Genomic DNA, 23,748 nt, shown 5'->3' on the forward strand with positions numbered 1-23,748 from the left:
CCCCCCCAACTCGCCCGCCAAACACGAAAGTTGGGCGCGTAGGTGTTTAATAACAGTGAAATGGGAGTTGGGTGCAGGCCGCCCCAGTTCGCCCGCTCCTCCGACGGGGGGGGGGCGGCGAGCTGCGTTCTGCCTCGTCAGCCGCCTCGAAAAAAGTACATCGAGCCCCTGCTTAGTTTCAGATATTTGCCGCGGCTTGTTTGTGGTTCTCTCTGGCCACAGGCTACAGCAGCAACTTTTAGTTTTCTTCCTGAGTTTGCATTTGTTTTTCCTTTTTTTTTTTTTTTTTACCGGGAGGGTAAACTCGTTGATCAGAATAGTTAAGAGATTTTATATTTAATTTTTTAAATCGCCTCCTATTATAACAGTCTTTTAAGTTGGTGTTTTAGGCCGGTGTTGGTAGTAGCCAGGAAAAGGAGGTTGAGGCTGTTTTGCTGTAGCGCTTTGGTGTTTTCACCATTTCGGAAATGAATAGTTAAACCCACTAAGATATCGAAGGTGTCTGCTGCTGTAGCAAATCTGCCATTCTTTAGAAATGGCAGATCTTGCGGGGCCTGTCTTGGTTTTTTTTTTACCACACGAAAAGAGGCCGAGTCGTGGTTGCCGCCCCCTTCTCTTTGTTGCTAGCTCTGGTTCTTTGTTCAGCCTAAAGGGGAAAGGAGGAGGCCCCTGTTAGGGATAGTTTTGGTGAGGCTGGAATCTTACTTTTCCTTGGGAAGAGGACTCACTTTTTGCCTTGTTGAAAGGAAGACTGCCGTAATAGTTTAGAAGCTTTCTCTTTGGTTTCTCTCATGTTGTTTTGTGGTTTTTTTAACAATATGCTTTTTTCTTTTTTTTTTTAATTGTTACTTTATTTAAAGTCACGTGGCTATAGTTTACTAGGTATTGATATGTTCAATTTTTCCTGTGATCTCTGGTTTTTGGTACTCCGTGCTAGTGTCAGAGGCTCCCTTAACAGCCAAAAAGCTATTCCAGTGAAGAGGGGGAAGAAACTGGAGAAGTTTTCAGGTGGCAGGATAATGGCGACTTAAAAGCAGTTGTAGCTCCTATCTTGCTTGAATATGTAGACTAAGATAAATGCAGTTAACAATAAGGTAGACAAAGGAGTATCTGTTGTAAAAGTGATTTAAAAAAAATACTTTGTTGCAGAAATTACCAGCTTTGGATTGGTTTTGATGCAATATTTTTTATTGCCAAAAGCATCAGTTATTTTACACTTCTTTTGGAAATACAGTTATTAGAAGAAATTCTAGAGTTAATACCTGCAGTAAATGCTTTTGTATTTCTATGGTAAATAATGCTGATTTGTGGTTCCTCTGGCAATTCTGGGTATCTTTTAACTGTGCTGTACCAGCAAAGTCTTGATTCAAAGCAAGGGGAGTGTTCAAAGCCTTAAATAACCCAAAACCAAAAAATACAAAGATACCTCAACACACAACTGAGGCAGTAGTGTACCTCCGAGTATATAATGTAATAACTGAAATAAATTACCATTTCTGTCATAATTTTCTCTCCATGTGTACTTTCACTTTGTTTCTTTAAAAGTGTACACTAAAAAGTGTTGAAAAGTACTAGAAGCATATATGTGTGTCTTTTGAGATTCAATAAATTCCTACATGCTTCTAGGGAAACTTGTTGTGATTGTCATCTAAAGTTGCTTTTTTAAATGAGCCTGTAACTTAGGAAATTTTCTCTGAGTGTATTGCTTGTTAATGTTTTCTGATAATTAACAGCTTTAATAGCCTTCTCACTGTACCTGGAACCAATAAACTTCAGATAGAAAAAAGCTTGATTTCATTTTCTGGAGTTTGTTTGTAATAGACTGTCATTTGCATCCAGTTTGCAGAATTTGCATTGCTCATGGTCATGCTCAGGTCAGGAATTTTATATAAATTTGAGTCAGTATACTATGGGAAGAACAAAACCTGCGCAAATTAAGATATTTTAGCCATGTTAAAAATATTGTTAACAACTGCTTCTAGTCTTAATATATGTGTGGCCATAGCTTACCAAAGTCTGCTTGCACTACTTGGAACCATGCTAGGTATGGCAAGATATTGTAGCTTTTATTTTAGTCTCTTACCATGTGTCTTCAGGATGTTGCTACAGTCTTGCAGCAGGTGGCTCAGGTGGTTCAGTGTCCTCTTCCAAAATAGGTACGTGTTGTACAGTTGGCCATAGCAATGAGGACAGGACCCAGAGGGTCTTTCCAGCTCTGTGCTCCTGTACAGCAAAGCACAGATCTAGAGAATCAAGCAGCATCTAGCATGGCTACAGTTAGTAAGTGTATTTATTCCATGCCTGTGCACTAGCCGTGTTGTTTAGATTGCTTGTTTTGCATAATTTAATGTGGGTGTTCAAAAGGCTCTACCTTCACGAAAAATTTGAGATCTGCATCAGAATGTGGTTGGTTCCACCCTTCAAGGCAAGACTAAACCTGTTGTAATAGGAGAGTATGCTGCTATATTCAGGCATAGTTTAAGTACATTAGCACTTACAGTTTAAGTTCATCTTCTCTGCAGACATCAGCTTTACTGAAGAGCGTTTCATGGAGGCTCATCAATGCTTTGCGCAGTGGCTTCTGAACATGGTGGTGGTGTCCAACCTCTGCTCAGGGCTCAAAAGTCAGAACTTTGCTAGTCTTCTGCTGCCTGCTTAATTTTAAAAACCAGAACAAAACCCCCAACCCTTGAGGTGCTAGTGCAGTAATTCTAGGCCTGTTTGAGTAGCTGTTTGTTAGACTGATCAGGCATTGATCTTTTTTCTAGATTCATCGTTACATGAGTTCACCCGTTAGTATTGCAGAAGTCAATCCAAGTGTGCCTACTGCTATTAAGACTTTTTTCATGTGGTTTCCATTGTAGCGGTTAGGTTTCTGCACTTAATGCAGTTCTGAAATGCCTCATGATTTCGTGGTAACCATACTTCAAGTAAGCAAGAGATATGGTCAGTGTACGTAACAATTTATCTGTATCAAAGTTACAAAGTAATGTAACTTACAAATTACAAAGTATCAAAAAAGATAAGTAAACCTCATCTTGCCTCTTTATTCGGGCTGTTCAGACTGTTTTGTAATGGGTTAATTTAAAGGTGTTATTTTTCAATCTTAGTAACTAGAGAGACTAAGGGAGAGCAGCTTTTGTTAGTCTGTTGTGTGTTTGTCAGACATAATTGAAGTTCCTTTAGGGCATGTAGCCTCCTGTGTTTTTCTGTGTATTAGAATATTTAACATCTGTATATCTTGCAGAAGTCTCAGATAAAGAAATGAGTGTCTTAAACTTATGTTCACTAAAGGAATCATGCCAGTTTAATCTGGTAGCTTTCAGAATTTAGGCAAGTAACTTGTATGAATTGAGAAGTAATGTTTTGGGGTTTGGGTTTTTTTTAATATATTTGAACCCAGATCATGACAGCGTATGTAACAACTTAATTTTCAGGTGGGCCTTCCAGTCATTTATTGGTGTTATATTTTACATCACGTGCTGAACATTGCAGGGCAGTAAACTTCTGCTAGAATTAAGCTGGTACTTGATTCGTCTCATTTTAGTTGAGAACTCAACTTTCAGAGATCATATTGTTACTTCTCAATGGGAGCCATTTAACTGATATTTTTACTGGTACAAAACAGTACATGTCAGGTTTGGAAGCCTTTCTGTGAGGGATTAGTAGATTTGCCAACTTTCTGCATCTACTACTTTGCATGTTTTCTCTCCACTTCCTCTTTCAGTTATATTCTTTTGCGCTTTCCACATGCACCCACACTGGTGAGTGATGCAAAATATGCTCACACTAACACTTCTCTATGATTTATACCTTTGTACTGACAAGTTTAGGATCAAGTACTCACACTACCTGCAATACTAGTCTTGTGCACTTGGCCTTACTGTACCTGTTTCTGTGTATATGTGTACCGCAGTCAGAGTCGGTCTGGCACTAAGAAGCACCTTCCATGGGGTTGGTGACCCATCCCTGCACACACTAGCTCTTGGTACACTATGCATTTCTTCCCAAAGTACTCCAATAAGGCTGTGATATATGGAGAAGAGGTTTCAGAATTTGTGGATTAAGTCTTTGTACCAGGATGGGCATGTTCTCCTTCACTGGGTAGAGGAGGAAAGACTTTTGACACTTTTGCCTTCACCACAGGATGATGCCTCCAAGATGGGTCCCCTTTGTGATGTGATGTTGGCTGGAAATCAAGGTGCTGATGAAGAATGGGAACCTCTTGAGTACCTTTTCCTTCCCCCACCCTGCCAATATACACATTTCAACAGTCCCTTGAAACTTTTGGTCTTTTTGTACATATATTTGATAATTTTTCTTTTATAAGGCTAATGCCAAAACCCTTTTTTGTTTGTGATGCTAAGACCTGAAAGACATAAACTGTATTGGCTGTTGCTAAAGTGTATTATATTTTGATACCTGTTGTTAAGTTGTTACTGCTGACCTCTAACGTGGAAGGATCAATATGCTTCTGCCAGATACTCACCCACAGATCTTCCGTTTCATTAAATTAAATAAGCTCCCATTAAATTTACCAACTTGCCAATTCTTTTAGAAGTGTTCCTTTCTGGTTAAAAAATAAAGTGAAAGTTAAAAGGTATGCTTAATTTACTGATTGATAAGTATCTGAAAGATTCCAGGTCTCAGTAACTGACAAGAAGTGCTAATCTTTCACTTAAATACTAAGTTAGGAGTAGGCCCAGGTTTTCAAACTTCTTAACTTAATAGTAAAACTTGGTATTTTAATTGTTATGGGATGGCTAAGATCTAGGTGTTAAGCGATTGTTTTTCTAGATAACCTCATCTTGCATTACACGAGGTTATATCTGTTTTTCCTAAGTGTCCTTACTCTCCTTGTCCCTTTGAAAGCTGGATTTTAGCGTGCTTTGAGACTCAGAATCCTCCTGTAACACTTGCTTTTCTTGGTAGCTGGTGATGCTACTGCAAGCTGACATTTTCCCTTCCTCCTGAGCTGCAGCTCATGTTGAAGAGTGAAACTGAAGCTGTTTTGGAGCAGTGCTTCTTACCTCTGACTACCAAAATTTGTAAAATAGTATGGCATTTTGAAAATAGTATTTCTTTCATTCCAAGTGGACAAGGCAGAGCATCTTGAAAGATGTGTAAGAACAGTAAAAATTCAGTCAAAATGAAAAGAGGCGCTATTGCAAAGAATTGTTAGGGAATTCTCCAGCCGAAAGCTACTGACAACTGGATATACCTTTTAGGCTTGTCTGTGTTTCCAGAAACATCGTGTACTGCTAGTTCTATTTAAAATGGTTTGTGTCTTGGGAATGTCACTGTTCAAAGTGGAGGTGTGTATGCTCTACAAGTTGGGGAGAAAGCTTAAATAGCCCATCGTAGCAGCCATTCTTCTTGGAAGCGAGTGTCAAATTTGTTATCTTAATCGTGTGTCTAGTTGTTCTCCAGTTAGATTACAAGGTTCTGTTAAACTACTGTGGATCCCTCGCAGCAGGTGGCTGGGGAATGTTAGTACATATGGTTGCAGCAATGGATCTGAAGTTAACCTCTGTGATGTAACTGCTAGGGTTAGTAGTTAAAATCAGCTCCTGCAAACTGACAAGTTTTACTACAGCCTCTGTTATGATACAATGTGGCTACATCATCAGTAATTTCTGCTCCCCTTTATTCCAGTTTTGCTGTTTTCTTCACTCTTGATTTGACGTCACTTCTTGTAGGCATCTTTGCTTCCCTACTGCTGTCTGCTTGTAGTAAAGGTGTTAGATCTGGCCTACTTTTTGCCCTCAGCTTCTGATGTATGACCTTTTATGGGCAGGTTTATTTCCCCATGGCCTTTTTGAAATAGACAATAGTCTCTTTATTGGTTTGTGAGTTTTTTTTATTTGCTTGTTTGTTTTATTTTGTTTGTTTTTTTAATCATACCTGCTATCTTCTGGGAATGATTATTTTAAGTAACAATAACAAGTTGTTTTGTGATATGAATAGCTATTCCTTTGTGTAATATTGACAGGTGATATCGGAAACTATTACTATGGACAAGGGCATCCAATGAAACCTCACAGGATCCGAATGACCCACAACTTGCTGCTAAATTATGGCTTGTACAGAAAAATGGAAATTTACGTGAGTATAAGCAATAGAGTGTCCACTGAAGCATTTTAAGTTATTTTTAAAGGGCTTCAAATATTCTCACACAAATCAATGGAGAGAAGTGGAAGTAGGAAATAAAAAAATACTTAAATGATTTATTCAGAGCTCTCTTAGAAATGAAGCAGTATTTTTTAACTACTAAGGTTTGCAGATTGTTGTCCATCTCTGGCAGATGTGAGGTAGAGCTCCAGTAGAGACTTCTCAGCAGTATTTTTATGACTGGGTGGGGAGTTAGGGTGTTGGGGAGACATTGGGTTAACTGCACAAAGTATTAATCAAGTTATGTACTAACAACAGAGTAGTCCTTGATTTCTGTAAAAGAGCACTACTGTCTGTTTCGCTGTTCTTTCAAAGGAGATTAGATTTCTTTCAAGTTGTCCGTTTTAGCCAATTTTTAGCTGATTTTGCAGAGCACTGATTATTTCTATAACTTGTTCTTGTTATCAGCGACCTCACAAAGCTACTGCTGAGGAGATGACCAAGTACCATAGTGATGAATACATCAAATTTCTCCGATCGATAAGGCCTGACAATATGTCTGAGTACAGCAAGCAAATGCAGAGATGTAAGTGTCAATATTTGGCTACTAAATCTATATGTACGTGCTTTGATGGTTGGCATTGTTTAAAGCTAAATATTCACCAACACAGGTACAAACATGGCTTAATGGTGTGTAGGAGTTAGAGAAATACTGTAACGAGAGTAACATGTGCCTGCCTTTAGTTACACTAATTTGGGGACTTTTCTATTAAAAGTAGCCATCTTGGCAAAAATGTTCTTTAAGCTTATGGAAGGATTTTTGCCTCCCCTTTCACAGGGTGTATTCTGGTTGTGAATACTTTCTGTGGGCTTAATGCACTGATTAAACTTAAGTTTTGAGTTGTTTGCAAAAGTGTCTTAAAAGCCTGTTCTAATGCAAAATCTCTCTGAAAAAGAATAGCTTTTAGAAGAGTAGAGAAGTAAAAATCGTGTGAAAATGTGTTTAAGTGAAGAAGAGGAGTTGCTCATTCCTGTTGGAGGGAGATAGTAAAATTTTTTACATTATTCACTGCTCACCCTTTCTGTTAATTTATTTTTTTAATTATAGGATAGGCTCAAAGTACTGTTAGGAATGCAGTTTGATAGCTATTACATCTATTTAAAAGACAGTATTGTAACCTCTTTATGATGCCTTATTCTCAGCAAATTATTTTTCCAAGTAATTATGCATTTCTTACCATGACCTATGTTAATGAGCACTTCTTCAAAAATCTAAAAATGATCTAACTTCTTATTAACAAGGAGACAAACTTTCCTGTCGAAACTGAGAAAATAAAAAGAAAAAGGTATTAAAAATAGTTTAGAGTTAGATTATAAAGACCTGTTTAAAATTCAGCCTGAGAAAAATGTGGTGTTGGGAAGTAGTTAAAATGCTGAATGAACCTATGCATTGCATCTGGAAGTGTTATGCACGCATATAACAATGCTGTTGGGATGGTGTTTTTGAGAAGTATTACATTTCTTACGCAGTTAATGTTGGAGAAGATTGTCCTGTATTTGATGGCCTGTTCGAGTTTTGTCAGCTGTCAACTGGAGGCTCTGTTGGTAAGTATAGGACAGCCATTTTGTAGCTTTATTACGTTTATGGCAGCACCTTAAGACTTTGATAGTATACTTAAAACTGAAGTAAATATAAGGGGTTTTTATAAAGAAATAATGATTGGATATCATTTGCCTGATAAATCTCATAGTTAACAGCCTGTATCTCAGTATTGGTAAGAGATCAAATCTAGGATCAACTTATTTAAAAAATACAATACTATTTAATGTAACAGGTTTAAAGGCCTTCAAAAGTTTCTGACTGCATTTCCTTTCATTTTTGTGTGTATCTTTCAGCTGGGGCGGTAAAATTGAACAGACAGCAAACAGACATGGCTGTTAATTGGGCTGGAGGACTTCACCATGCCAAGAAATCGGAGGCATCTGGTTTCTGTTACGTCAATGATATTGTGCTTGCCATCCTTGAATTACTGAAGTAAGTTTATGATGAGAACAAGATAAGATTATAGAAAGTGTCAAATTCAAGCATTCAAATGTTTGAAGATAGGAATTGTAATTATTTCAGTGAGTAGTTTTCATAGCCCGTGTTGAACTCATCCAGTTAAGAAAATTCCAAGCTATGCATGGTTTGGCTTCAGCAAGAAGTTTAAACTAAAATGCAGGCAAGCTGAAAAGATAACAAATAGGAGACTCGGCCTGTAGAGACTCTCTCTGGAGAGACCTTATTGAAGCCTTTCAATACTTAAAGGTGACCTGCAGGAAACACGGGGACAAACTTTTTAACAGGCCCTGTTGCAGTAGGACAAGGGTCAATGGCTTGAGGGAAGATTTAGACTAGATGTAAGGAAGAAATTTTTTTTACAATAAGTGTGATGAAACACTGGCACAGGTTGCCCAGAGAGGTGGTAGATGCACCATCCCTGGAAATATTCAAGGTCAGTTTCGATGGGGCTCTGAGCAAACCTGATCTGGTGGAAGGTATCCCTGCCTATGGTGGCAGGGTTGGACTAGATGACTTTTTAAGGTTCCTTTGAGCCCAAACTCTTCTATGATTCTATTCTATGATTCTATGAGATGAGTTTAAAACAGATATTTAGAAGTACTTCTTTACACAGAGGATAGTGAACTTCTGGAACTTGCTGCTACAGGAGGCTGAAGGAAGCAGAGAGCAACAACAGATTCAAAAAAGGGATTAGACATAATCATGGACAAGAGGTCTGTAAATAGATGTTAAAGACACAAGCAACAATGCACACTGTAAAACGCCGTATGCTGTAATTCTAGATGGAGGGGAAGTACTAGGATAGCAGACTTCAGAAAATGGACAGGCTTACATGTTTTCTGTAAACGTTAATATCCTGTTGCCACTCACAGGGACAGAGTAGCGGGCTGGGTGGATCGCTGCCCTGGCCTCCTAGGGCAGTCATTATGCTCACAATCGTACACCCATTTAGTTTCTCAATATGCCTGTCTATTTCCTACCATTCGAGTCGGTACTAAACCAAACGGGAATATTCAAGGAAGATCATGCACTGAGCTTCCTTGGATTGTTACGTGAATTAATGTGGCTGTTATGAATAAATAATGAAATAACAGCTGTGCTGCTGTGACTGTAAAAGAAAAAATGAAAGGAGTAATGAAAAAGTGATCATATAATTAACTTTGAGCAGTAATGCTTCACTAAAATTTCAAATCCTGAGTGTTACTTGTACTGCTTCGGGGTACTATAGCCCTTCTAATAACACATAAATCTCATTTTTTAGAAAAAAAAAATCTACTTATTTGACTCTTGTGAATGGAGCGGCTGAGTCTGCCGGTGAGGAATGGGGGAAGTAGCTGTAATTGGGAAGTGTTTTTAGAGGTGGAAAAAGTTTCTAAAGACACTAACAGATAGTTAATATTAACATATTAAAACATTCATTTTAATGTGCAGCAAGTATTCAGGATCTGTCTCTGCAGTCTGTAGTTAAGTCTTGAATTTTTTAGCTTAACGTGCATGTGAAGGCAGGCAGCCTTCAAATAATTACAGGTTATGTAACCATAGGAAACCATCCAGTTCACTGTCTTATTAAGTGAAAAATCTTAGCCCAGCTGAAATTATGGCTGCTCAAACTTAGATTCTGTAGCACTGTGCAAAGCATGATGAAAATGCATCTTCTGATGCTGATAGACTTTGTTCTTTACTGGGAAAAGTAGAATATAAGAGATACTTACTGTTGTTTCCAATGCTTTGAGGCTTCAAATAACTGGTTTCTTTATTTATCTCAAACTGATGTGAGTCTTGTGATATTTTAGGAAATACTAAGCAGTAGCATAATATATTCATGCTAGTAGTAAGTGTGATACGCTCGGAAATAAGGATGTGCCTATTTTTACAAGTTGCAGAGGTGAAGAAGAAAAGTCAATGGAAAAGAAGTATTTAAAATGATTTTTTGTGGGCTTATGGAACATGGGTTATTCCTGCTCGTGGCACTATGCTGTTTGGAATGTGCACTAAGAGATATTTAAGCGCAGACTGTGTTGGTAGTTACTGAGAAGGCAGAAAGAAATGCCCAATGAAAGGAGCAAATTCAGCAGATGTGAACAACAGAAAGTGGTGTGAGCAGAAACACAAGGTATAGCTTCTATAGAGTGAGACAATTGGTGTGAATACTAAATACATTAAGTTACTTATTTTAATGTAGATAAACTTATTTTCATTATTATCCAAACTGTACTGAGAATTCTAAGAACATATGGTCACTTAAACCAAAATCATCAAATTGATCATAATCTTGGATTTTAGTGTTTGGTTGGGTTCCTTGTTTAGGTATCAGTATACTATGAACATAACAGATAATGGTGATTTCTCATCCGTGATTTTTTTTCTAGGTATCACCAAAGAGTGTTGTATATTGATATTGATATCCATCATGGTGATGGTGTTGAAGAAGCATTTTATACCACAGATCGCGTCATGACAGTATCATTCCATAAGTATGGTGAATATTTTCCGGGCACAGGTGATCTTAGGGTAAGATTGAACATGAAATTTCATTAGATGATGAATTCCCTCTTAATCTCTTCCTTGTAGATACTGTTTTAGTACTAGGTTACAATAACTGTATCCAGTAATAATATACAGTGCTAAGTTTTCAGCAAATATGTTTGTCTAGAGTGATAGATTTGTTGAAGAACCTTAGGTAATAAAACCAAATGGATAGTGGGGAAGTAAATTGTTCACTTCTACATTAAATCAACACCTGCACATCAATTGTCTCAAATTTTAGTTCAAATATATAATTATTTAGTTCACTCACATTTTGGAAATGTTTCTAGGAAGACAATGTGGTATATTTATAGTGATTATCTGTATATTGCAATTCTGCACATACAGTGTAAGTAGCTGTTTGGAGATCACATGGCTTCAAAACTTACTTCAAATCCTAGCATAACTTTATGCCAGGGCTTTAATAGTCACAAAGCTTCAGATGCAACTTAAATTTACCGTGTTCTATTTGCCTAGTAATGCAGTTGGCTTGTTTTTTGGAATATTTCCTATGTCGTAAAGTGTGTTTTGAGTTCTCGTAATGCTCACTGCTGAAGAGCTTCAGTGTGCCCCACAGACACTTGTGTGCTAAGCCTTAGAGCTAGCTTGAGGAAGGAAGGGAGATCAGTCTGTAAAGAATTGTCATTTAAGCTGTTGTAGAATCTCTGGCAAAGCTGAGAATGGAAACCAATTTTCCTGGTCCTTCATATTAATTTTAAGTCAGTTAGTCATTCCTAATGTTAGACCATTAGAACAGGAAATTGTTCCACTTCACAACTTGAAAGAATATTTCAAGTATTAGGATTAATCTATTCCTAGCTTCAAACTCTTACATTAAATCTCTTTTTTCTCAGAGGCACTTCCAGGATAAGTCACTCCTCTAGTATTAGCAACTTTGTGCATTAGTTTGTATACACAGTAATTTTTTTAGAAATTGTGAATGCTTCTAAAAAGTTGACCTATAAAAATTCTGTGTTGGGAAAGATTTACTTTGTTCCTACTATCTTTAAATTGATTCAAGACATGCAGATACTTGTGTTTCTGCTAATATTCCTGGAGTATGCACTCCCCAGTGTGCTGCTGATACCCTGCGGACACAGGAATAAATGGGAGTTAAGCTTTAAATCAGTGGGGTGCTAAGCGTTCATTTCAGTGTGGTTGTTGGAGCTGAATGTTATTAGGGTTGTTAGATTTTGTTAAACTGCATTCTAAATTGATTTAGGTAGAAATCAGATTAGGTATTGTTTTTATCCGTGTGGTTTAACTTGACTGGCCACAAGGTGGTAGTGGTGCTTCAAATAAAAAGCAGCTCAGACCAGGATGTTTATAAAGACAAGCTGTTGTTGCTGAATTTGGCTAGATTTTTTTTTTCTTTGGAAGAGTTAGATATCTTGGCTCTTTAGAAACAGCACTTCCCGTTGACAGAGAAGTTTATGGATTCTTCACCTCACCACACCCAGGACAAAGAATTTAAAGATACACAGTTGAAATAAATAGAAGAATATTGTATGTTATTGGGATTTATTTTTTTTTTAGCATAGTGTCAGTGACAAACAGTGCCTCAGGCATGATAGCTTTTATTCTGTGCTCTAGCTAGTATTTTGAAATGAGTGTTGTCTGCATACAGACTTCAGCGGGCTTTATTGCAATTATTATATCCCTCCTAGGAAAAAAAATAAAATTAGCTTTTTCTTATCTCCAGAGCTTGCAAAGCTAATTGAAGTAAAGGGAGAACTAATTCTCTGAAAAGTCAGTTTTCTTTCTGAAGACCAGTGTTGTATTGTTTGTTTCTGCTCAACTTGATCTGCTGTTGCTGGCTACGTACATCAACTTTAACAGCCAAACCTTACCTTGGTTTTTCAGGGGGCTCCATTCGAACTTGTTTCTGTAATTCTTTAGTTAGTTGGTCTAGTTTGCTGATCAGGTTACGCTTATTTGATGCAGGAACAAATTATGCATCAGCTGATGATTTTGTGATTGCAGCTCCATCAGTGTAGCTGAATCTCACAGAGGTTTGTCTACTTCAGCTGTGTTCATCCTTCTTCTGCTGAAGGTGTTGTGCAGTCAGTCTGAACTTCAGTGTCCTTGGGAAGTCATTTGACTTTCTATGCATCTTAGGTGGTAGCACTAATCTAGTTTAATATATACGTAGGTAGGTCAGTTGAGACTGTAGTGCTGTGGAGAAGCCCAGGTTCTGTGAAGAAATTTGATCTTTGATGAATGGGCAACTGCCAGAATGCTATATTGTTTCTTTAGAGTGTTTATAACCAATGCAAGTATCAGTTACAAAGAACATCCTTTGAGTAGCTCAGGCTGGAAAGTAATTACCCCCTTTAGTGGGAAATTGTCTGAACATTTGGCTTTTCTCTGGTTTAGGGTGTGATTGGTTTAATGTTTTTTTGTTGTTGTTGTTCAATCTGGAAAGCAAGGCGGTATCTCCTCAGAAAAATCAGCATCTGAAAGCCTAGGTGATTCTGGATAACTGTCATGCTCCGAATCAGCATGTGTTCAGCAGGGGTCTTTAGTGTTGCTAATTTTGCAGTACTATGAAATATTAATAATGTACTGGAAGAAGGAAAAAAAGCAAACAACCACCTCAGCTGTTAACATTGTGCCTGTGCTGCAGTGGCCATTTGCGTCCATGTCTCTCTTGCACACCCACCCCCAGTAAAAGACGGTTACTGGAAGTGACATATTACTGTTGCATTCACTGCTAAGGAGGCCCCACTGTACCTTTATTAGTGGGAGGTAACTGCTCTGTAAACTGGATCAGCTTATGTCTCGGTGGTGAGGTTAAGGGAAGAAATGGAAGAGTGTGACAAGTGGGATCTTTAGGTTTTGAGCTCATCATCAAAACAGAAGTGGATGGATTCAGAGTTTGTTTACTTGATTATTTTTTATTTTCAATAGTTTTTTTTCTTTTAATGCATATGTTGTCCAGGAAAGCTGGTAAGACAGACTACTAGAGTTCCTGTCTTGTCACCTGATGGAACTGAGAATAATCTGCAAGTTCTGGGGTTTTTTTAAATTTAAAGAGTTTCAGTTTCTTCAAGGGCACCTATAAGTGGCCTGTGTTTGATTTTCTTCTCTCTCTTTTGCTGCAGCTAGTTCTTCATCCTATGTTTAGAGCAAAGAACATGGTTTTCAAAATCCAAATCTTCTGTACAGCACCAAAGACTTTGCTGGTTCTCAATTTTCTTTCTTGATGTCATCTTAAGTATTTTCACCAGGCTAAACTGATCAGTTTTAAACCTTTGAATTAAAAAAGCTAGTGTGCTTACTGCAAAGCTAGTCTTGGTGTACAATTCCTACATTCCGAAATGATTTTATGGGAAAATGGGAATTAAGTAAGGTAGTTTGCTTCTTTTCCCCTTGCAGATATGCATATACCAGATAATGCATCAGAATTGTGTAGACTTTTTTCTGTGATACCTTCATGTGCTTCTATGTTTGTAATAACGCATTTGTCATTTTTGCTCATAGGACATTGGTGCTGGAAAAGGCAAATACTATGCTGTTAACTTTCCAATGAGGGATGGTATAGATGATGAATCATATGGACAGATATTCAAACCAGTGAGTACTTCATCTTTCCAAAAAGCTTAAAAAAACCCCAAACCAACTAGTTTCATTTTGTGGATTTGTTTTCATAATGTGAATTTATAACTTGCTATTTTCTACTGATTATAGATTATATCCAAAGTAATGGAGATGTACCAGCCCAGTGCTGTGGTATTACAGTGTGGAGCAGATTCACTGTCAGGTGACAGGCTGGGATGCTTTAATCTTACTGTTAAAGGTAAGCAGAAAAGTGTGTGTTTGTCTGTAACATTTTATTTAATAGAAACCTCTATCCTTCATACTATTTTTCAAGACACTTGCATGATGAGGACTGGAGTCACAAAGATTTTGTTCATTACCATGATTAATCACCTCTTTCTTTGCTATACAGGGATGGCCAAAAGAAACCCAGAAGTTGCCTCTTTCTTTCTGTCCATCTAAAAAAGTTAAGCAGCTTGGTTTTCCATGTTCTTCCTAGCCACTCAAGTGATTCCCTTTCTTCTATGCACAGGCTTTCTGTAGTTTTAAAGTGATGCTCTGGAATGACAGGACGACAACAGTTGTCCTACTGCAACACTTACTATGATGGCTGAATAACAAAACTAGTGGTTCACTTAGTACGACTACAGATACTAAATATCAAAACACCTTGTTGGGCGTAAAATAGGTATTACTGAAATGAGAATACTCACTACATTGTTCAATTTATAGTGATGTTTGTTATGCTGAGTCTTATGTTAACATTCATTTTTATTAACTTTTATAGAAACAATTTATTTTAATATTACTTACATTTCTACCCAAAAGCGTGATTCTCAGATTTGAGATGAGATGTTAATTTAGCAAACGTTATTACTTAAATTATCATTATATTATTTTTTGTGAACATTATTTATATATTTGAGTGATAAAATGTTAAATGTATGTTGAACTTCAGCTAAGCCTTAAGTCCAGTCTGTTTGAATCATTAATTTTCTGAGTTTTCTTGTTTCTGTGTTTTCTTAATTGAGGCAATTAGAGTTTTATAGGCAACAAAATGCAGTATAGTATCTGTCGGGTCTGCAGTGTTTCAGGGTTCTTTTCTTGATTTGCACCAGGTGGCAAAGCTACTTCAGTTGCCCATACAGCTCAGATTTTTTTCCATCTTACATATCTTGGAAACCAAGAGAGCTGCTGCCTCCTACAGATGCCTTTCAGTATGCTGTATCTCCCTGGAGTGTGTACTGTCTTGGCACCAGTTCACTCTGTAAGCAAGACTTAGCAACCTCTAATACAGGTTCAGATTTAGAAGTAGAAAGGACCAAGTACTGATTTACTGTTTTCCCCTCTTCCCCTTTGCATTTGACTGAGAAATTGTCCCTAGATTTGTCACTGTGTATTGGCATCAGTTATGAAAATACAAACCACCAAACGTTCTAAGAGCATTTCAGAACAGCAGCAATAGACCATCATGCAAAGTCTCTGAAGACTGGGGTGGATAATGTTCGATGTATTTTGTAGTTTTCTTGTCTGTAGATCTTGCTTTCTTATGAGGTTGTGTTTAACTTTTGAGGGAGACAGTTCCATTTTACTTGAATCAATTCGGTTTTTACTTGATAAGTGTGATTGCATATGTCTGATTAAATGGTTCATTATGTATTTTTTTGTTTAGATATTTTGCATATATTGTCAATTTTTTTTGTGCTTGACAGGTCATGCAAAATGTGTGGAAGTTGTAAAGACTTTTAACTTGCCGTTGCTGATGTTAGGAGGAGGAGGATATACTATTCGTAATGTTGCTCGATGCTGGACATATGAAACTGCTGTTGCCTTAGATTGTGAAATTCCTAATGGTAAATATTAATACCCAAGTTAATATTTTATTAAGAAATAATTATGGGAGGATTTAAGTGAACAGATAGCAAATATTTCTATAACTAACTGTAATGGGTCAGTAGAATAAACTACATGGAAAGTTATTGTTAGGATTTAGCCAATAAATTTTCAGTAGCTTATGCACTAAAACTTAAGCATTTAGGGCTTTTTTTATGCCATAGCAAACACTTTAAATAACTGGACCATTTTTGGAAAATTCAAAACATGTAAAATTTACGGAACCTTACTTATAACTATTTTTAATATGAATGTCATCAGTATGATAGAATATATACTTCATTTTTATTGTAACAGCGTAGATCTTTGTAAGTTGGGCATCACAGACATGGTATTCACAAGAAATTAATGAGTATGCAAGTGTACTTTTTATGTAGTAATATATAACTTAGTCTTCATTGTATCTGTGCATTAAAAGTAACTGTTAAATATATTGACTTCTACTCTTCCATTTGACTCAATTTTGACTTACAAGCTGTCTTAAAAATTTTATAATAATAAAGCAATAGTAGACTTCTTTTGAATAGCTGAATAGTGAAGTAATTTCTCTGAGGAAGATCCCCAAAGATCCTTAATTCCCTTTACTTCTGGCCAATTATACTTCTGGACGTGTTTTTGGAATGCCTTTTTATAAAATTAGTTTTTGGACTGGTTTGTTGCACATCAGTCATTGGCAGTTTTCACATTGGACTGCAGTTTTGCTGATAACCTTTTGCTATTCATGTACATTTTGCTGGATTCATAGTGTTTCCATCTGACTTCAATGATTGCTGCTGTCAGTGAGAAAAGAGTATTTGGACAGTATCTTTCAAGATGTATATTTTCCATCTTGCATGTCAATATATATTCTTTATCAGCCAAAGCTTTTGAAGAGACAGTAATCTTTCCTTATCTTGTGACTCTATTCCATTCAATGGATATATATCAAGTATTTATATTTTTTTTTAAACATTCCTCTCAACTTTGTTGGTACCTGTCATCTTTAATCTATTCTGAGAAAGAGCAGTGCATTTCTAAATGTTGCAATAGCAAGTTAATCTTCCTGTCTCCTTTCTGTCCACCTAACAAGATCACATGTAAAAATCATAAATGAAGAAACAAAACAAAGGGTTCAAATAGAAGTGGATTTCAATGTCTTATTTCTTAAGAGTTCTAGGTTTTTTAGTTTTCTGTTACTTTATCTGGGAAGATAGTCATATTCAATATAAAATACTACTGTTTTCCTGCATATGAAGTCTTCATTGACTTAATTTTAGGGATTAGATCTTTCAGTCAGGGGACCATTATCTGTGAAAATGCAAAAAATGGGGGAAGGTGGGGAATGGATGGACATGGCCATCGCTGAACCGCTGTACGGTGCTTACCACGGGTGTTGAACTAGCTGTGATATTCAGCCTAATGACACATACTATACATTTTACTGAAGGAGTATTTTGAATGGCTCACTTAAACCTTTAAAGCTGGACTAACTTCTAAAACATCTATAATAAATCATCAGTTGATCTTCTCTTTTCCACAGAAGTAGCATTTTTAGTTATTTTACCAAATCTGTTACTTATGTTGTTCCAATATGTGTTCTAACATGGTTACAGTAGAACTTTCTCTTGCTTTTTGTATTTTGCCAACAAATTGAAGTTCATCTATTGAATAATTTAGAGGAAAAGTGTTGAACGGTTCAGGCAGTACTTAAGTGTTATTGCTTACCTGAATTCTTCAGGTTTGATAGTTCTCTAACTAAAATCTTGTCAAAACTATTTAAAATGTGTAAAATCTTTTTTGGGTCATAAAGTTGTCTTTTATGTTTTGTTTATAGAGTTGCCATACAATGACTACTTTGAGTATTTCGGACCAGACTTCAAGCTTCATATTAGTCCTTCAAATATGACTAATCAGAATACACCAGAATACATGGAGAAGATCAAGTAAGTAGTGATTACCTTACCTAGCAAGTAGATCACGTGGGTCACATTTCTCCAGAGTTTTGTTAGGCAGTTTTGAAAACTGTACACCTTTTTGTTACATACTAAGAATAACTACTGAATACATCCTAGGTATTTCTCATTTCTGTCAGAAGAGGTACTTTTTCAAAGCCTGTTCCTATAGCAGTATGTATGCTAATGAAGTCACATGACTATAAATATGAAAATTTAAGACCCAGCTTGGATTTTTACTTTTTCCAGCAACTAAAGAGATAACTGTTTTACTTGGCTTCCCATTCTGGTTCTGTAGAAAGTTTATCCCGTGAGGAAAGAAGCTGGCATGCTGCGATGATTAGGATTTCTAATTCTCAGCTCTGTGTCTAGGCATGAACTGAGATTGTCTTTGTAGCTGTCAGCTGTGGAAATAATAGCTCGCATGTGAGCTTGAACATCCAAAATTGTGGAAAGACAGTGATACATGTGCAGGCAATTGAGTGACTGTGGCTTGACAGATTCACAAGGTTTGAGAAGTGCTTGTTGCCAAGCTATAGTTATGTGTTTTTTAGCCTGTACCGCTTCTGATAGTTTATTCCTCCTCACATCCTGAAGGTTTGATTATAAACAAATATTTTACTTCAGGGATGGAGTAGTGCATGCATACAATCAATTCTCTATTCAACTGACAAGAGATAATTGGTTAGCCTGCAGTACTTTTTGCTTACTGAGGCTTGTCCCTGCTCTGGGTTTAAAAGAATAAACCTCTACTCCTGCCCCAAGTTTAACAGGCTGTTAATGGTGAACAGGAATTCTTTTGGTTTCTGGAAAGAGCTAAATAAAGATGTGAAACTAGCTGTATAAGTTTGCCAGTACTGCTATAACCTGTAAAACTGTCAAATAGCAAAATTCATCAAAGCAGTAAAAATACTAATTTTTGAAGTGGTTGGTATATAGACTGTGATTGGTGTTCCTAACACAAATATATAAATCACAGTCAGATGAAAGGGGGTTAGTTTTTAATAACGTGCAAGGGGGAAAAAATCCACCTATTTTTCATTGATGTAATTCTGCGCAGCTTCTCTGTAGTAGTAGTGCTCCAGCTGGTGGCCTGCCAGGCTGCTTGCTCTATATTGAGCACTGTTGAGTTTTCATGGTGCAAGTAGGCTGCAAAACTTGCTTGCTCTTTAACAAATCCCTGGGCATGGAGTGTGTGTGTTCTTTTACAGTCTCACATCTTTGTACTGGCACCCACAAGAAGAGAGGTGACTCATAGTTTCAGAGAATCCTCCTTCAGTTGTTTTCTTTCACAGGGACCTAACTTTGGGGGACTCCCTGGACTGGCAAAACTGGTCTGCCAGGTCATCTGATTTGGTCAGGGGCAGAGACACTAAGGATTCCAAAAAAGCATCAGTTGCCATTTAGCTCTTCAAATTGGCCTGAAGGATACTGAGATAGTTGTTACAAGTGCTAGTATTTGGTGCTTGCCACACCTTTCTCTGCTTGGACTTCTTTGGAGCGATAGTTTTCAGTGCCAAGAGAAGTCCTGTGTCCTTCCTTTTCCTGCATGTGGTGCTTTGGAGAGGGAGTCCATTGCGTCAGATTGCTCAGACTGGAGAGAACTTCTCTTTGTTCTCCCTGAAACAGCCAATAAGGAGTCTTCTCCAGATGGATTGTTTTTGACCCTGAAGTCATCGCTGCACACAGTGTGGAAGTCTTCATCCTTTAAGTGTCTGGCTTGCTTTCTGAGAAACTGGAGCATAATTTATTATCCTACTTAATTCTCTAGCTTATTATAAACAGGGTAATGCTCTCACTTGGTTCAGCCCAAATGGGCAGTACTTGTGCTGACCCTGTGGGGAACTGAAGATTGAAGTCGATTGAAATAAATATTTTAAAAGTTCAAAGAAAATCATGTTCAACTACACTGTGGATGCTAATGATCTGTTAGGGATGGAAATATTTCTGGACTTGGCATGCCTTTTTTTTTTTTTTTAAATGAAACAATTAAACTAATTAAAACAACTAAAGCAAAGCAGGTTAACTTTGAATGCAAAATTTTCAGAATGAAATACAAAATCCAAGGAAATGCTGCTTCTGTGTAGTAATAACTTTCCTTGTCCACTGTTTGCAGGCAACGTCTGTTTGAAAACTTGCGCATGTTACCTCATGCACCTGGTGTGCAGATGCAGGCCATTCCTGAAGATGCTGTTCATGAAGACAGTGGAGATGAGGATGGAGAAGATCCAGATAAACGCATTTCTAGTAAGAAATATCCTCTCATGATAGAGCATTTCCAAGTAGAGTCTTTTTAGATTTTTAAATTTAATTGTTCAGAATCTTAGTCCAAGTAGTGCATTATTGGAAGATGGGTAGTTTTGTTTCCTGAATAAAACATTTTGCCACTGGCCTACCAGTTTTGCTGTTCTTAGGTGGAATCTCTGCACAAATCTGAACCTGTTAAAGGGGTTTAAAGAAATGCTGAAAGAACATGTTTTTTTGCATCTTAAGAAATAGTCTCTAATGAGACTCCAGAAGTCTCAGATGAATTGTAACTAAAGGAATACAGGACTTAGCTTATGCGTTCCGCTATTCGCAAGATATAACATTCTCTATTGACATAAAGCAAGATACTGTGTTTTCAAAAAAATACTTTTATTTGGTTGTTTTTTGTTGTTGTTGTGACAGAGAGGTTTTCCATACTTGCAACACTGCCCTTCGCTTTATTACCGTTAGCTTTCCTATGGACAGTGAGTTGTTCTTCAGCTATAGCTAAGAGTTTCCTGCTACATTTAACTCTTTTCTGATGGTGATTGGAGTAATTCTATAACCTCTTATTTGTGCACTGTCCATTTTCTGAATTGTTGAAACCATGTTTTCTCCTGTGATGCAATTTCCAGTATTTGAAATTCATTTGATGCATGTTAAAATACTCCAACCCTCCTCCTGTGTCTCTATAAAGTTATTTTCAGAAATCATTGTGAGAGTCCCAGAGTATCTTGAAAAGGTAGCAGTTTTATCCATAATTTAGTTCGTTAGCATTAAATGATTATAGTATATTTATTATTAATTCCTAATGTGGAAGTTCTTTTTTATTAGGCCTGTTGTAGTTGACTTTACGTTAAGTTTATTTTCATAAATCTAACTCCTAGTTCGAGCATCTGATAAGCGCATCGCCTGTGATGAAGAGTTTTCAGATTCTGAAGACGAAGGGGAAGGTGGACGACGAAATGTTGCAGATCATAAGAAAGGTGCAAAGAAAGCCAGAATAGAGGAAGACAAAAAAGAGACTGAGGACAAAAAAGCAGGTAGGGCTCTGGTGTGATTTCATCCTATATTTTAGAACTGCAAATGTCAGTTCTGTGAGGAGACAGTTTTGTTTTCTCTTAACAGTTAATTAGCTGTTGAGATGATGACTTATTTTTTCCATCATATTTAAAGCATCCATTTCAAATTAATCAGTTTCAAGATGGAGCTATTCACACTACAACGGTATTTTCAGCCAAGTGTTATTGTTGTTTCCCCACAAGCTTAAACTCTTAGAGCCAGGAATTTCTGTAGTTTAATGAAAATAAGGATAAAAAGGGTTCTTGCTTTAAATACGTTAGACAAAGAGTTTGTTCCTAGTTTTTTTTTTTTTGTGGGGTGAGCCAACTAGTTTTCTCTGAAACAGAAGCTGGATATGGTTCTGGGGATAGTGTAATTCCAAGGACTCTTGACTTGCAGTAACAGACTCCATCTCAGGGCTACAAGGCCACCACACGGCACGCAGGGTATATCCAGGTCTTGTTACTGCATGTCATCATTATGGCCAGTCAAGAGAGGCTCGCCCTGAGGTATTGTGAATCACTTGGCATCCTGCCCAGGTCACTCAGTTGAATGGATGCTTTTAACACTGTATTTTAATATGTAACCAGTGACTTCTTTTAAAAGCTGGTTCCCTCTGGCTAGGAACGTATACAAAAAAAATGTGACTTGATCCTGCTTTTTTTCTTCTGAAGTCTTTTAAGGTTTTCTTGCATCTCTTGGTATATTTAAAATCTTGTTATTTTTCAGATGTTAAGGAGGAGGATAAATCCAAGGACAGCAGTGGTGAAAAGACAGATGCCAAAGGGTAAACACAAATTAATTAATTACAAATGTAACCTTTATGAAAAGTGCTTATTAATTTAAAATATTATAAAGTATTGATTTCTGTAGAGATTACTTTCAATTACTTGTGATACTAAATATTTTAGGCAAATAACAGTAGTAATTCAAAATTGCATTTCCAAAACAGCTAGTTGAAAAAATGAACCAACTTAACAATTTGATTTTTGCCTTTGTACAGAGCAAAATCAGAACAGCTCAGCAACCCTTGAACAAAAGATAGCCTCTCATCAGTTGCAGAACATAATACTAGAGTTGGAGAATACCTAAAAGAAGAAAAGTTTTCATACCAAGAGAGACTGCTGATTTCATTTTGTACTATTTGGCATGGACCGTATTTATTTTCAAACGGCTTTGTTCTGGTTTTTGGCAAGTTGTATTGTGAGTTTTCTAATTATGAGGCAGAAATTCTTTTCTTCACCATGCTTTATGTAATAGTATTTAAAAATGGATGTGAGTTATTATGTTAAATGTCTAAACTGATCTATTAAAGTAATTTGCCTTTCCTGAGCTGATTTTACCTTTTTTGTAATTTTATCTTTATTAAAAAAAAAAAAATTGTACTTGGTTGTCTTTTGTCCATCATTGAACTGCACAGAGGGAAAACTCCATATAAATTAAGCAGAATTCTGTTTATCTGTGGGCAGCCAGTGGGTTTAAATGGCACCTGGAGAACACACAAGTTAAACTGTGTTGCTTTCTTTGACTCCAGAAGTTTCAGTGGCTTCTGCCTGGGGTGCAGACAAATGTACTGGAGTATGAGTATATGAGATCTGAACAGGCTGAATAAATGGGTGAAGAGAGTTGGGAAAAAGTAGTTGTATGAATTTACATTTTAATGTAAAGGTTTAAAGCTCTGCAGTCACGTGACCTGTAGTGTCCAGGAACCTTCTTCACCATCAGAATCTACCCAAAAGACTGACTTGGCTGCTGTTTGTGAAATTTGTATGTGTTCAGTCGTCTTTCAAAATTTGCAAGATAGGAAGTAAAAGTTTGGATTTTAACTTTTAACCCATTCTGATTTTTTTACAGCAAACAACACAAAACTTTTTCCCCCTTAAAAAGAAAGGCTTTTCTTAGTTTCTTCTTGATTCATTAGTTTGTTCTGGTGCCTGAATTGAAACAGAGACCTGAGTGCACACATTCCTTTTTTTCTTTCTCAACCTACAAAGTTATCCTATAGGTTGACATTTAATGAAATGCATAAGCTTTGGTATCAAGATTTCAGAGCAGTGAACACACAAGTTTTCGGAACTGCATTGCTCCCCAGTTTTTTTCTTTATTTTTTTAAATAAAAATTAATCTTGCTACTTTTTTTTTTTTAAACCTATACTTTCTTCTTTCCATAAAATTCTGGGATTGTGGTCTATGGCCTAATTGATTGATTTGTGCTAACATTCCAATGCACTACTTTGAATTATTTGTGCTTTTGTTTTGTCCGTATGGTATATTCATGGAAGGCTCTTGTGAAGGCGTGTCATGTGTTGAGAAATTTGACTTCTTTTCCGATGAGAACAAGTTTCACTAAAAATAGGACTGCTTAATATGTAGGAG

The 23,748-nt window shown here is 36.9% G+C and overlaps 1 protein-coding gene across 1 annotated transcript in view; it reads left to right on the forward strand.

The window, feature by feature from the left end:
* Window positions 1-22,757, forward strand: part of HDAC2 (histone deacetylase 2) — a 26,270-nt gene extending 3,513 nt beyond the window's left edge. The window contains exons 2-14 of the mRNA XM_014964710.1: window positions 5,993-6,105; window positions 6,580-6,697; window positions 7,642-7,716; window positions 8,008-8,146; window positions 10,543-10,684; window positions 14,183-14,275; window positions 14,390-14,498; window positions 15,952-16,092; window positions 17,946-18,054; window positions 20,180-20,310; window positions 21,198-21,353; window positions 22,102-22,159; window positions 22,376-22,757. Coding sequence (XP_014820196.1) covers window positions 5,993-6,105; window positions 6,580-6,697; window positions 7,642-7,716; window positions 8,008-8,146; window positions 10,543-10,684; window positions 14,183-14,275; window positions 14,390-14,498; window positions 15,952-16,092; window positions 17,946-18,054; window positions 20,180-20,310; window positions 21,198-21,353; window positions 22,102-22,159; window positions 22,376-22,406 — 1,415 coding nt within the window. The 3' untranslated portion in view covers window positions 22,407-22,757. The remainder of the gene's footprint in view (window positions 1-5,992; window positions 6,106-6,579; window positions 6,698-7,641; window positions 7,717-8,007; window positions 8,147-10,542; window positions 10,685-14,182; window positions 14,276-14,389; window positions 14,499-15,951; window positions 16,093-17,945; window positions 18,055-20,179; window positions 20,311-21,197; window positions 21,354-22,101; window positions 22,160-22,375) is intronic.
* Window positions 22,758-23,748: the final 991 nt, after the last annotated feature.

The sequence above is a fragment of the Calidris pugnax genome, unplaced genomic scaffold, assembly GCF_001431845.1.
Source record: "Calidris pugnax isolate Ruff unplaced genomic scaffold, ASM143184v1 scaffold219, whole genome shotgun sequence".
NCBI classification, from domain to species: domain Eukaryota; kingdom Metazoa; phylum Chordata; class Aves; order Charadriiformes; family Scolopacidae; genus Calidris; species Calidris pugnax.